This window comes from Dromaius novaehollandiae, chromosome W, assembly GCF_036370855.1.
Source record: "Dromaius novaehollandiae isolate bDroNov1 chromosome W, bDroNov1.hap1, whole genome shotgun sequence".
NCBI classification, from domain to species: Eukaryota; Metazoa; Chordata; class Aves; order Casuariiformes; family Dromaiidae; genus Dromaius; species Dromaius novaehollandiae.
In genome coordinates, this window is record NC_088130.1 from 3,260,948 (window position 1) to 3,274,683 (window position 13,736).

At 40.3% G+C, this 13,736-nt stretch overlaps 1 protein-coding gene across 3 annotated transcripts in view; it reads left to right on the forward strand.

Annotated features, from left to right (window-relative positions):
* Nucleotides 1-13,736, forward strand: part of LOC135324219 (SH2 domain-containing adapter protein B-like) — a 103,016-nt gene that overhangs the window by 81,992 nt on the left and 7,288 nt on the right. For 2 of the 3 annotated variants that reach the window (XM_064499993.1, XM_064499994.1), the window contains 2 exons: nucleotides 7,963-8,131; nucleotides 12,684-12,803. In XM_064499993.1, coding sequence (XP_064356063.1) covers nucleotides 7,963-8,131; nucleotides 12,684-12,803 — 289 coding nt within the window. Of the gene's footprint in view, nucleotides 1-73; nucleotides 7,909-7,962; nucleotides 8,132-12,683; nucleotides 12,804-13,736 lie in introns of those variants that run through there. The other variant, XM_064499995.1, reaches the window with a different exon arrangement.

A 13,736-nucleotide genomic window follows, 5' to 3' on the forward strand; every position in this document is an offset into this window, starting at 1 on the left:
TATCTCTTGTCTATGGCAAAGGTTCTTACTTCTCTCCGTAGGTACATCCAGTTAAGATCTCCTGTACTTTTAGATTCACCTGTACATTCATTCCAGCTGGGAGATCAAGTGTATCTTCGGACTTGGAAGGATGAGCCGTTGGTAGAAAAGTGGAGAGGACCGTATCTTGTACTGCTAACAACAAATAATCCACTACACCCGAGTGAAAGCAGTACCTCGAGAGACGTGGAAAGCTGAACAAGTTATATATGAGTTGTATTAGAAGCGAATCGGTTTTAAATTTAGATTGTATTCAGGGAAGAATTGCTTTAATCTGTTTGTTAGGAATAGGGTTAATATTGTTGTTACGGTATCTGTGTAAAAATGATGTTCTCCTTAACAACCAGGGAAGAAATGTGGTGGTTAATTTTTCTAGGTTACCTGAGCCAAACAATTAAAGGGAATCAGGAAGGATTTTGGAGTCACAGTCTCCATTTGGAAGTAATTATGGAACAGATCGACCTACTAGGTTTCAGTCATTTGTAAGGTGGTTGTTTCCACAATTGGGAGTGAGTGATAAAACCTCTGATGCCATTGCAGCTTTATGTTATTGGCATCTCAGGGAGGCGTATGTACAGTAATAAATACTAGTTGCTGTGTATATGTGGATCAAAGCGGGAGAATTTCTACCGATCTAAATGAAATCTGGAAGCAGACTGAAATCTTACATGGGGTTCAGAAAGATGATACCTCTTTCGGATTTGAAGAAACATGGAAATGGTTGACTTCCTGGTTCCCTGATGTGAGCTCATGGGTTAAAAAATGTTTAACAATTTTGGGAATGGTGCTAGTAGTTTTTGTATGCGTTTATGTAGTGATTCAATGCATTTCTAAGTGTTATACAAAATTAATATGGGAAAGATTTTAAGAGAGTGAGACTAATATGAAAATGATCATATAAGTCTCAAAGGGGGGAATTGTTACAAGACAACCCTGAGAAGCTCAGAAAGAATGTTTGAAGTAGGTAGATTTGGATAACTTCTATCTTAGGCAGAATTTGCTTAGCATGAGTAGCCGCACACTTGCTTAGCATGAGTAGCTAAATTTGCTGAAGCCTTAGGCCGCGCTCCTAGTGCGGTAAGAAAGGGCCTCAGGGCTGGTGCAGGCTGGAAAGATAAGGGAGTTACAAGCAGTCTGCATTCCTGTGCCCCACTCTCCAAAAGGGAGGATGTCAAGGCTGAGAAATAAGGCCTGTTTGGGTGCCAGGACCTTGGGAAGCAAAGCCTCCTCTCACTGTTGAAACAGTGTTGATTAAGGGGTCTGGATTATGTCTTCTTCCTCAGGACCTTGGGAGATAACACCTACTGACCCAGCTGGGGCAGTGTTAATTGATCAGGACCTTGAGGAGCAGGGGTGGGACCCAGGGAATGAAGAAATCACTAACCAATCAGTGTAAAAGGGAAAGTCACAAATCTGGCAATTTGTGTGTATAAATGCTACTTGAAAAGTTGGGGGGGTGTGCTCGATTTGTGGGAAACCACCGAGCACCCAGGCTTGTGCAGCTCTGAAATAAATAAACAAATGTCTCTCCTGAGTGTGTAATTATTGGCTCATTGCACACCGGGCAACGAATCCACTTTTCGGACAACAGTCCCAAGGAGAGATCCCATAGCTCGGGTGAGAAGGAGTTAATTCCAGTCCGCAGTGATTAACACTGCCCCAGCAGTGAGAGTAGGTGTTATATCCCATGGTCCTGATGAGGAGGAGATAGTCCAGACCACCCTAATTAACACCCTTCCAGCAGTGAGAGGAGGCTTTGTTTCCCAGGGTCCTGGTGCCCAAGCAGGCCTTATCTCAAAGCCTTGACCTCCTCCCTTTCGGAGTGTGAAGCACAGGAATGCAGACTGCTTGTAACTGGCACCAGATTGGGGGGAGGGGGGGAAGCTGGGAGCATCCCCCCACCGGGATAGTCATCACACTAACTTTCTGTAATGTCTGTTGTGTTGCCCAGCAAATAATTCTTTATTGTGAGTTGAATTCTTGCCATTTCTTGCATATTAGTTTGATTATTTTTCTGAAGGCAAATAATAATATCAGTTCTTGTGAGCTTCCCATACAAGGTTGGTGATTGTGTGCTGTGCAGGGGTCACTTTTCTTTCAAAGTATATGAAATTTCTAAAACAGGGACTTTGTTTAGCTGACACTGAAAGACAAGCTAAATGTTTACAGTGTGACTGTACAGGATGACAGTGTTTCTATCTACAGTGAAATAACAAGTGCAGTTTTACAGGCCACTTTTTCAACTACAAATACAACAGCTGTAGAAGTGACATTAGCCTAAAAGCTAACTAACTGTCTCAAGTCATGTGTGTGTATACAGAAATTTTAGACTGTATTTGTTATATATCATGTATATGATATGAAATGATTGAGTTCTGACTGAAACAAAGGAGTAAATTGATTAGTCTAATATGTTCTCTTTTGTACATGACTCACAGGGCCCTTTAAAATGTTTGGGCTCTCTAATGATATTAGCACCCCTTTTATCAGGTTAATTTTAAAATAGCATTTGCTTAAATATTGATTGAATTAAGCTTTATTTTGTATTAGTTCTGTCTTCAGTTGTAATTTGTCTGCATGTGACTATAAATTGGTTAGGTGCCACATTTTTAGTGTTTGGATTTTTTTTTCTATGTGTATTCTTTTAAGGGGTTATGTAGTTCTTTATGAAGATGCGCTAAATTAAAGCTTGTTTCATTAAATAAAAAACTAAAATTAAATTCAATTAAGATGTATTATATGATACACTTGAATCCTTTGGTTCCCATCAGTAGATTGAGTTCTGTTTTACAATGCTAGGAGAGTAAACTTTTGTTTTTAAATGGATTATGCTCCTATAACCAGGCATATCATTCAGTACAATTCAGGTGTTTTAGATAAATGGTTATTCATTCCAGATGAACATGTCTATGAGCATAGATACAAGCTGCTGTCTAATCAGTTCTCACTATATTCTACCTAATTAACTCCTGGGAAGTTGTGGACATGCCTGTCAGAAGTCTAAATGTTTATATATAAAGAAGAGGAGCTCTGACTTTTAAGTTTGAATCAATGAAATGTATGCTGTGTAAATGTTCTGTCCCTATGCCAAGAAATGTCTGGAGTGCTTTTTGAATGATGGACATGAGTGCCACAGTTCTGTAATGTGAGATACCAGGCAGTATGGAATTTTATTCCGTTTTTTGTTTTGTTAGTGAGGTGGAGTTCTCTGAAGGGTGTGGCCTTGTATTAGAGATACTGGTTTTGGGCCAGTCCCATTTTTCAGGCACTCGACTACTATTGAAGTTGTGGAGGTTGGGAACTTGAAAGCAACCTTCATTTCAGCTTTCATAATTTGACAGATCCTTCTGAAGGGAACTGCAGGTGCCAGTTGTGTGAAGTGTAGAGGTGCTGAGCCTTGTGCAGTAAATGTTTTTGATTTGCTGGGTAACAGACTTAAACCAACAGATAGCAAGAAATGCAACAAATTATTCTATGATCAATTATTCATGCAAGTCTGCTCATTTGTTACTCTGCCATCATTTTAAGGTTTACTGCTGAAACAGTGGGGATAGAGCCTGCTTTCTACTTTGCAGATGCACAGATGGGGAAGAGGCTGTAGGGAGTCTGCAGTTGGCAAGATTTTCAGGCATGGAGCTTAAGATCTGCAAGATTGAAGGTGTGCATAGGCTGTATTACAAACTTACTCAGGCTAAGGGCAGCATGGCTGCAATGCAGCTCCTGAATGTGGAAGCAGGTCTGTCAGGATCCTGCTGATGCTTGTGAAACAGCCTTTGCAGGACCTGGCTTGGGGACATTTGTTGCTAAAGGTGATGCTGAAAGATGCAGTTCTGCTTACTAGGATGCAGCATGTTGACTGTTTGCAGTGACTTGGGCTGCTTTGTAAACAGGTTTTGTTTCATGGGAGGCTGTACAATGAAAAAGGCAGTAAGGAAATAATGGTTGAAGTGGACAAATGCATCTGAAGCCTCTAAAGGGACAGGGGCAGGTCTGGTTAGACCTGCTGAGCCAGGCAAACTGATTTGGCCAAATGGGGCCAAGGGCCTGGTAAATCAGCAAGAACAGGTAGTGGTGCACTGGGACTGTGACTTCTCAGAGTCAGATTGCTTGGGATTGCAGCCCAAAGCAGGTGGTAAACTCTATCTAAGGCTAAATACTAGCATGATCAAAGTAACTGTCTGGTATGCAAGTCTCTCCCTCTGGAAGGGGAGATAGCACCTTTGGAGAGTCTGTTCAAGAACATCAGGCTGACATTGGCTTGTGATTGGGTGTATGAGGAAGTCAGGCCTTCCTAGGCTATTGTGTGGGGATAGCAAACCTTTAGGTAAAATGAATATGTGTGAAGTCTGTAGAAAATCTTTCCCAATACTGCCTTATAAAATTAAGTGGCCTTCTGGTATTAAGAGAACTGTCTGGTCACTGTTCACTGCTGGTCATGGACTCTCTGAAGGAGTAACTGCATATGCTAAATCTGGCCAGCCCTGCTGGCTGTAAGTGCTGATGCATAGAAAGTTGGGGCCTGATCTTGGAGCAGGGGAGCTGTGGCATGCCACCCCCAATGGGGAATGGTATCGGCCACGGAGCAGGGAGAGAAGGGCATGCAGGGAGTAGGGAAGGGTCAAGCATGTAGTTAGGATCAGAACTTTAGCGATGTCCTGCAAACAGAAGTACTGCTACAGCAAGAAACTTTCATTCTGGCTGTTTGGAGTTGAGCTGCTGAACCCTTATAATAAGGTACCTGTGGCCCTGGTTAGGGTGCACTTAGAATGGCCTAAAATCAGGCTTGGTAACAACTTCACATCAACTTGGTACCTAACTTTATGTATTATGCTTGCCAGATTTGGTCTATCTGACACTAATGACAGAGCAGGCTAACAGGTGTCTAACTAACTCACCAAAAATGTTGGGCAGGAGTCCAGAGACAGATGTTTTCATTTTTCAAACAAAACATTCAAGAGTATCTGAAATTTATCTTTGGGTATGCTACTGTTACAAAACAGGCCCTAGTTTTAAGCATCATGCTGCTGTAAGGCTATTGCTGTTTAACAGTCCAAGCTAAGGGAATTTTTTTTTGTGTGTGTGAGTGCATATATGAGCCAATCTTTTTCTGTGTGAAAGATGTTGTCCACTAGCTGAAGACATAAAATTTGCTAGCATTCACAGACTTTGAGTTACAGTATCAGGTTTCTTTTACAGTGAAAATAATGGCAATATGTGGTTTGTAAGGATATCTGGTTAATAGCTATTCAGCATAAAAACAAAGGCTAGACAGGAAAAGTAATAACTTGTAACAGGAGACAACAGAGGCAATAGCAAAGACCAGAAGTCTCAGGTTACTGATTGACAGGCCATTGAAGGAACCACTGAAAGCCTTGGCATGGAGAGGTTCAGCCAGACCTTTCTAACTGCTAAGAAGCAGGGAAACAAGTTTGTGATGGGTCTTAGGGGAAAGAGCAAACTTGCTATGGGATGTTTTAAGGGGATTGTAGGAATGTGCCAAACATTATGGGATGTTTTGGGGGAAGGCCCAAAAGCTGGGAAGGAACAAGTTGGATCTGAAAGAACAAGTGTGGGAAAATAGAGAGGAGGGAGGATAAAAGGAGCCGGTTGCATGTAAGCAAGGGGCTGGTCAGGGTCAGTGTGCTTGTCCAATTGAGTCCTGCACCTGATAACCACAGTCTGTCCTATCTTATTAAACTCCATTCCTAACTGTATTCTGTGGGAGTGTGCTCTGTTCTGTGTGTGTGATTCACTAGTAAACTTCAAGCTGGACTAGCCAGCTTCAGTCCTGATCAGTTGGAGAGGAGGAACAGGACTTGGCAGTGCTGTTCACATCAATGTGAGTGCTGTTGGTGTTTATGTGGGTGCCAGTAAACTCATTTGCTTTGTCTAGATTTGTCTTGGCCTGCCTGGAGCTTTGTTTTAGCTTCTTTAGCTTGAACAGCAATTGTCTAATGACCAGGTGGCTAGTACCTAATTTGTTTTGCTTAGCTTTGTACAATTGTGTGGTGTAATGCCTATCCTTAATACATTTGATATAGAATAAATAGTTGTACTGTGTAGAATGAACCATCTATGACCCTAGAATAATGATACAATGTAAAAGAGTACAGGCATAGGATGACAGCAGAGGTCCAGGGCTATCAGTGAGAACAGGTGAGTTGTTGATAGCAATGCAAACTTAAGAGCTGGGCAAAAACAATTTTAGGGGTAACAAAAAGGACAAAGAAGAAGTATCCAACATATATCAAACACGCCATATATAGTAAAGTTGGATATAACATGGAGTTACAGACCAACGAAGAAAGAACAAGGTGTAAAGCATGTTACAAAGCATTTAAAAATGGCCCCAAGTGGACCCTAGTGAGTAGGAAGAAAACCCCCACCATTAACATCACACTTCTGGAGAAGAACTTGGGACACCAGCAACTCACTGTAGGTGCTCCTCCCACTTTTATTTTTCTTGAGGAAGACATGCACCATTGGCTTTAGGACCCAGAGGAGCAGTGGAACAGTGAGCATAACACCAGAGATAAAAATAGGTAAATACTAGGAGGACTTTCTGTACAATAACTTTTACCTGTAGTATTCTTAATGAGATTTGCTTTGTGTTTAGATTGTGAGTGTTACTATCACTGTAATTGGACTAATAATAATGACTTAGTTGTTTTTTGATTACACTGAATAGGTTTTAATTAGACCAACAATAAACTGACTTTACACGCAAGCTGTATTCCCCTTTTTGTCCATAGCAAGATTTTAAGCATAACAGATAGTACAACCTGCACGCCTGAGTGGCTGTGAGCTCTGGATGTATGAGAGAGATACTGTGCTGGTACAAGGATGCTCTGTAAGTTTTCTCATATGGCTTTCTGTAATGTTGCTGCTGAAATCTGCAGGAGGTGACTGCTCAGTGTGTGTTTTGAAATATTTTGCCTCTGTTTAAATCTGTGAAGTTTATTCTGCACAGTCCCTACTGGATAACCTGAAAACCAGTAGCAATTCATTTTCAGCTGGGAAGATGGGGGTATCTTCAGCTTGTGGGTACGTTACAGTTTTTTCTTGAGGAAGCAAACCCAAAAACAGTCTGGGAGAGGAGTCAAAGGAGAGTGTGTGGATAGCAGTGTTCCTGTGACTGTTTCTGCCAATGTTCTGTTCTTTGATTCTTTGAAATTATAGATTTGTGGAGTCTAAGTATAGCTTTTATAGGCATCAGGATGCAGGCTTCATCAATATGTGCTTTGTTACAGAAGTTGTAATGCTCTCAAATTATAGCTTTGCAAAATAAGGCATACTGCTTTAGTTCGAATAATATAGCTTGTGAGAGAAACTGACAAATAGCATTTTTCTTCTTCATCATTTGTTGTCCCCTATTATTTCAAGATGGAAGCCTTGTGCCAAGATTTTTTTTTTAAAATAATTGCTCCCTGCCAGCACTTCTGGTGTGGACAGATGGTTTTTTTGCTGTTCACATTTGCACATAACATCACCATTCAGATGATTGCACTTACACTGAGGGAAGTTGAATTCTTGCTACTCTTACCTTTTTGCATCTTAATTACAGCAGGTGAAATGACTGAAAACCTTTCTTTGCTGGACTGCCTCTCATAGTAACAATAGTACCTTATGGGGAAGAGACTATCAAAGTGTTAAAACAAGCACCGATCGTTTTAGCAGGGTTTGAAAGCAATGTGGATTAGGTTATCAAGTTCTAGAAGGTCAAGAGAATTTTAGGACTGTATTGCGCACAATTAAAAACATCCTTAGATAATTTAGATCTTTTTGTAGATAAACCACTAAATCTCATGCTAGGGGATGCATGTTTGTCCTCCCTGGGAAGTGTAAAGTCCCTCTAAAGTGCTACAGCTATGTTTGTTGTGAAGCTTGCTTGTCTGGAGAGGTTAACTACTGTGTATCTTGCAGTCCAGTTTAATGGAATTGAGAAACAGCAAGCGTCCTCGCCCTCAAATGTCCAGTGCCGGCAGCTGCGAGCACCTGGAAGAGACTTTAAACCTATTAAACACAGTGGTCTGGAATTTTGTGGCATCTTGGGGGAGAGAGTAGATCCAACTATTCCACTGGAAAAACAAACGTGAGTAAAAGCAATAGTTGTTCTCTCTACCTCTTTGCCCCTCTGCTTATGGGGACAGTCTTTCTACATACTGTCTGCCTTACCTTCTTTTGTATAGGTGTGTCCCCTTGGGTTAGCATTTGCACCAAACTGTCCTTGTTTTTTCTGCAAAATGTAATTACAGTGGGGGATAAAAGTGTAAATAATTGTGGTGGGGGAGAAAACAAAATTAGATGGGGCCTCTCTAAAACTCTCCTGAGGAGCAGTGAGCTTTTCCACTTGTAAAAGTTATAAGCAGCTTTTGTTCCATTTCTATCTATGTTCATTTCATTTCAGTAGGGAAAACGAGGGTTTATTGCATACATCAGAACTCTACTTTAAAACTTCTTAAATTGTCTATGTAATGCATTTTTAATATCTTGGACATGCCTTATCTTCTGGCTGTACTGCTGTGCTCTAAAGAGATTGTCTTGACCTGTTACAGAGCTCTCAAAAAGGAGCTGGGGGGGTTGTTTGTTTGTTTGTTTTTGTTAACTCTGCCATCACCAGACTCATGGCTATGTTTTGAAATGTCTTTTATCAACTTCAAAATCTAGAGGGAAGTTGTTCCTTATTCATAAGACTGGCCTCTTCTGTGCCTCACTGTTATCCTTCCCCAAAGCGTTTGACTGGAATGGTTTGTGTGGTGGAATGACCCACCAACCTGTGCTGTAACACAGGGGCAGGAATCTCCTGTCATCCAAAGGAGAAAAAAATCTTTCTTCCTAGTATAGTTTATGCTGGTTAGACTGATGTCTGTAGACATCAAAGGGACCAACTTATGAACTTGGTAGAGGCAGGGAGCTATGGTGTGAATCCCTGAAACCAGTCCCACTCCAGCTACTTTGGTTCCAGGTTAGATTCATATCTGAATTTGATGGGACTGGAAGTCCATAATTTAGTATGGTGTTGGGTGCCCTATTGTGAGGAACCTTTGTCCCTGAATGGCAGCAATCTTGGGAAGTTTAGCACTGAATTTTAGCTCTTATTGCTCCTCAAAACCTTCACTAAAAGAAAATCCTCCTCTTTGTCAATTGTTGCTTGGAGAAGGTGACTTCAGAAATTCTGCTTCTTTTGACAATTTATTTTACATGTAGCACTTAAGGCCTTAAATTCAAAATGGTGCATAATATCATCCACCTCCTTTAGCACCAGCCAAAGCTTTCAGGCAGCTGCTTGTTGAAAGAGTGTAGACTTATCTACAACAGAGGAAATAGCAACCGTTACTGTTAAGTCACTCAGTGAATGTACTATAAATGTATGATTTATACCCTTCTGAAGTTTGACTATAAAATTTGGTCTGGGACTTCAGTAGTTTTAGAAGGGGAGGGGGAAAAAAACCCACACAACTCTCTTACATTAAAAATATTAAGAAGAGTTGATAATTAATTAGTTTTGACACTTGAATTGAAGTATTGTTCTCTCTTTTAATACAAGTCTTGAATGTTTTTGGTGTGCTGTTTAAACCATGGAGGAATTTGACATTCGTGTTTAATGCTTAATTTGCAATAAATGTACAAATTCTTCTGACAACTGCAGGTTAAAACCAAAGAATGCAGTCACAGTTTTATTTCCTTTAATTTCTCAAGCAATTCAAGCTATTCCTACCTGATTCTTCTTGGTTCTCTGTTATCTAGGATCAAACCTGAAATGGCCACATGGTTAATGAAGCACTAATAATGTCACAAAATGGAAGAGCTTGGCTTTAGTGTACTTAAAATTATTTATGTTCTCATTTCAAGCTTACCAAGTTTTTATCCATATGAGACCTTTCCACAACACCTGTTACAGAGTTGCGCTCTCTGAAAACATATTCTATTTTTAGAGATGTGGACTCTGGCAGGTGCTGGAGTGGGACAGGATCTAGAGGAAAGGAAGCATACTAATTAGTGTTTGCTGAAGTGTAAGTTAGTAAGTTTCCCGAACAGGCAAAAATATCAGCCTGTGATAACATATTGGGAAATTACTTTTAGATGCTTTGGACTAAGAAATCCCTAACTGTGTGTGTAGCAAGTTGTGGACACAAGGAAATGGAGTGAAATTGCTTTGCTTCCTCCATATAAAAGTGAAAGAGAAGAAAGTGGGGAATGTGTTCTCTGTTATGCTTCCTGCCTCTTGCTGAAAGTGAATTCCCCTTCCAGTATATAAGATCTGTTAAATTCTAGTTCTGCTCTGATTGACTCAATAGCAGAGTAGTGTTGCACATTCCGTAAGCTATAATAGCTGACTGCACTTATTATATAAGGGATGCAGCTGCTGTGTTCAGTGTAGTTATAGCCACTTGCACAGATGGGGGGGCTGAAATCCGATCATTGACAGTCAAGGCCATCAGGAAGAATATCTCCAAACAACAAGTCATGGTAACTTTTATTAATTTGGGGAGAGGAGTCTGATAAACAATCATGTATTTCTATCCTTGAACTCTGCTTACAAATTTGTATCATGTGCTCTATGTTTTTCCAGGATATCTTAGGAGATATAAAACCTCTCCAGGATCTCACTTCCTATGCTTTCTTACTGACATGTTTCCATAGTGTCATTTTACCCTTCTTTGATCACATCTTTGACATTTTGAGTCTTGACCATTCAATACAGACATCTATATGTTGACAGTCAAAGAATAGACATGCCCAGGGCAAACAGTACCCCTGATGTAATTGAAACATCAAGCTAGTCAAGAACTAAGCTGGTTAGAGCACCATGCTCAGCTTTCTAGATGACTGGAACATGGGCTGTTTGAGTGTCCCATTTACATGGGTACATGATAAACAAGCGATATTTCTAGAGACCCATATTTACTCTCAGCTATTGCCAGAACAGCTTCTGGGAGTTGTCTCAGATTGAGATGTTCTCTCCTGTCAGCAGTTCTCCTCACACTTTGCTATTCTTCTCCCAACTCTTTTAAAAATCAATCTATTTATTTATTCTTGGAACCAACTCTGTTCTGCCTCTCCATGGACCTCTCTGCCTGCTGGAGAATATCAGGCCTTATGAACAGATGAAATACTTTTCTCTGAATCTTGGATTAAAAGGCATTTCCCCTTTTTTACCTTAGGTTGTGTTTTGGTTTTATTTGCTGCTTGTTTTAGAGGAAGGAAGAAGGAATGTTTTATAGCAATAGGAATAACTTCTAGATTGTTTCCTAATTCCATTTTCTGATTAACTCTTATTTTAATAGTCTTCCCCTATGCTCAAAAGATTTGACTAGCCTTTAAATTTCTGATTGAAAAATATTCTTTAGCAGTAAGGGGAAAGGGGGGAGCATTGTCCCAGAACATCTATAACCATGTCTCAATGCTGCTTGTGATGTGATGGAGCTGTCAAGGCCTCTTTTTCTAATCTATCCTGAATATACAAGAGCATAACTCTCCTATTAGCTCTTTCTAATGCAGACTCTGGATGTAACTGGGGAGGGCACACTGAATTTTCAATGCGAGTACCAACTTTTCTTTGGGATGTTTGCCAGATTTGACAACAGAGATGACATTGACACACCAGGGTTTGGAGTGTGACTTAAGCCAAAGGAATTTCTCCAGCAATTACTTGCTTAGCGTTTAGTTGGAACAGCTCCCTTCTTGGAGGAAGCTAGCAGGAAAATAAGTTTAAAACATAGAAGGAAACTCTTTTGCAAAAGGCCTGTCACTGTTCCTGGTGCTGAAGGACAGATAGTGTTTCTGACTTAGGCGTTCTGACTAAGCAGGTGGGGTAATGTTATCTTGTGTGTCAGAGTGCAGCTGACAATTGCTGAGGGGGTGTCCCTCAGAGATGTGATTAGCACAGTGCAGTGCCAGGCATATTATGCAGCTGGGGAAAGTTGCTGGGGGAGGGGGGAAGATCTGCTGTCCTATGAAGCATTTGTTCCTGGATTGCAAGGTTTTAATCCCAGATACAGTGCAGTAAATCCTGAGGAGACTCTTTTCTTACGTGGCCAGTTTAAGGAAGAACACCTCCCCCCACACACTACATTTACAGCCCTGTATATAAAAAGTGTCTTTGTTTTTTTCACTGGGAAGAGCTAAAATAGACTTCTCTATTGCTTTTCTTCTTTATTTCAATTTTTATTGCAAATTTCTCCCAATTTTAACTGTCCCTATGCTTCAAATGAGATTTTGTTTTTGTTCAGTTTTGCTCCCAAATAAACATATGTATGCCAATAGTTCAGTTCAGTTAAAATATTGATGTTTTCTTTATTGGATGGGGGACGTAGAATAAGTGTATGTGTTAGAGATCTCCTAGTGTCCTCAAATTAGAAATTGTAATATGTTCTACTGGATGGGAATTTGCATATACGTTCTACTAACATTGTCATGTATGTCTTGATTTAAGCTTTACCTTTCATCCAAAAGGATCTACAAGCCTTCTCAAGCTGTAACAAGTGTTAGATAATGCAAGCAGTGTGGGTTTTTTAAATCTTTATGATATCCTTAAGATGCTATCCTTAAAGTGTTAACTAGTTCATAATTTAAATAAATGAAGTAATGAAAGTAGTGTGAGTTTTGAATACATGTGTGTTTTCTCCCTGATTTTGTCCTAGGTGGTATCATGGAGCAATCAGTAGGACGGATGCTGAAAATCTGTTACGGTTATATAAAGAATGTAGCTACCTTGTAAGAAATAGTCAAACGAACAAATGCGACTATTCTCTTTCGCTTAAGTAAGTACATGTCAGTAAAATATGGTAAATGAAACTTAAAACCAGAACTTCTGGTACAAGAAAAGAAAATAAGCAAGTTTGTTGCACTAGTTAAACACAGTAAAGCACCTAGAGGAATCTTAGACTGTTGGCCTGGATGCTGTCTAGTGACAGTTGTTAGATTCGGATTTTAAACTCCCAGGATGCTAAAAGATTTTTTTTCATTCTTTGTTTGGTGGTACTTAAAATATGCTTGGGTTTTTCTTTTACCTTTTGGCTTTTGATTTAAAATGCTTCTGCTCTGTTTCAGTTCTGAATAGGCACCTATATTGCTTGTCTTTGGTTTTTGAGCCTTTTACAAGGGGGGGAGGGGTTTGTAAAAGATCTAAGAACCTTCTAGGTGAAAGATTGTGTGGTTTACTGTAGTATGAGTGGGAGATATTGGTACAGTTTTCTGTCAGTAAAAATTACAGGATCAAGGCTGAAAGAGATCAAGTGAGCCTTATCCCAGTTTCTTTGGTGCTGCTTTTAACTTGCCCCACCTCACTCAGAGCATGGTACATGACAAATGTCCACTCAACCATATGTTTACTTTGTGTTTCCAGCAGAGGCAGTTCTAGGGTTCCAACATGTCACAAGCAGGCTATGTGAGTATGCAGGAGAACAAGAAGCCCCTTGACCTTGGTAATGGATGTATGTAAAGAGGATTGTCCTCTCCCTTCCCTCCTTCCAGGAAAGGGATAGTTGTGGAAATTAGTCCTGTTATGTATATTCAGTTGCACTGTATTTCAGCATTACTCCCAAGGCAGTTCAACTTTTATGCTGCATCTTCTCAGCACTGTGCTAGAGGCATGTGTTACCTCTGGGGAAAATGCTAATGCTTTCAAAAATGGCTCCAAAAGTGCATGTGCAAAGAGGAGACATTCATAACTTTTTCAGGCCCCTAGAAATGAG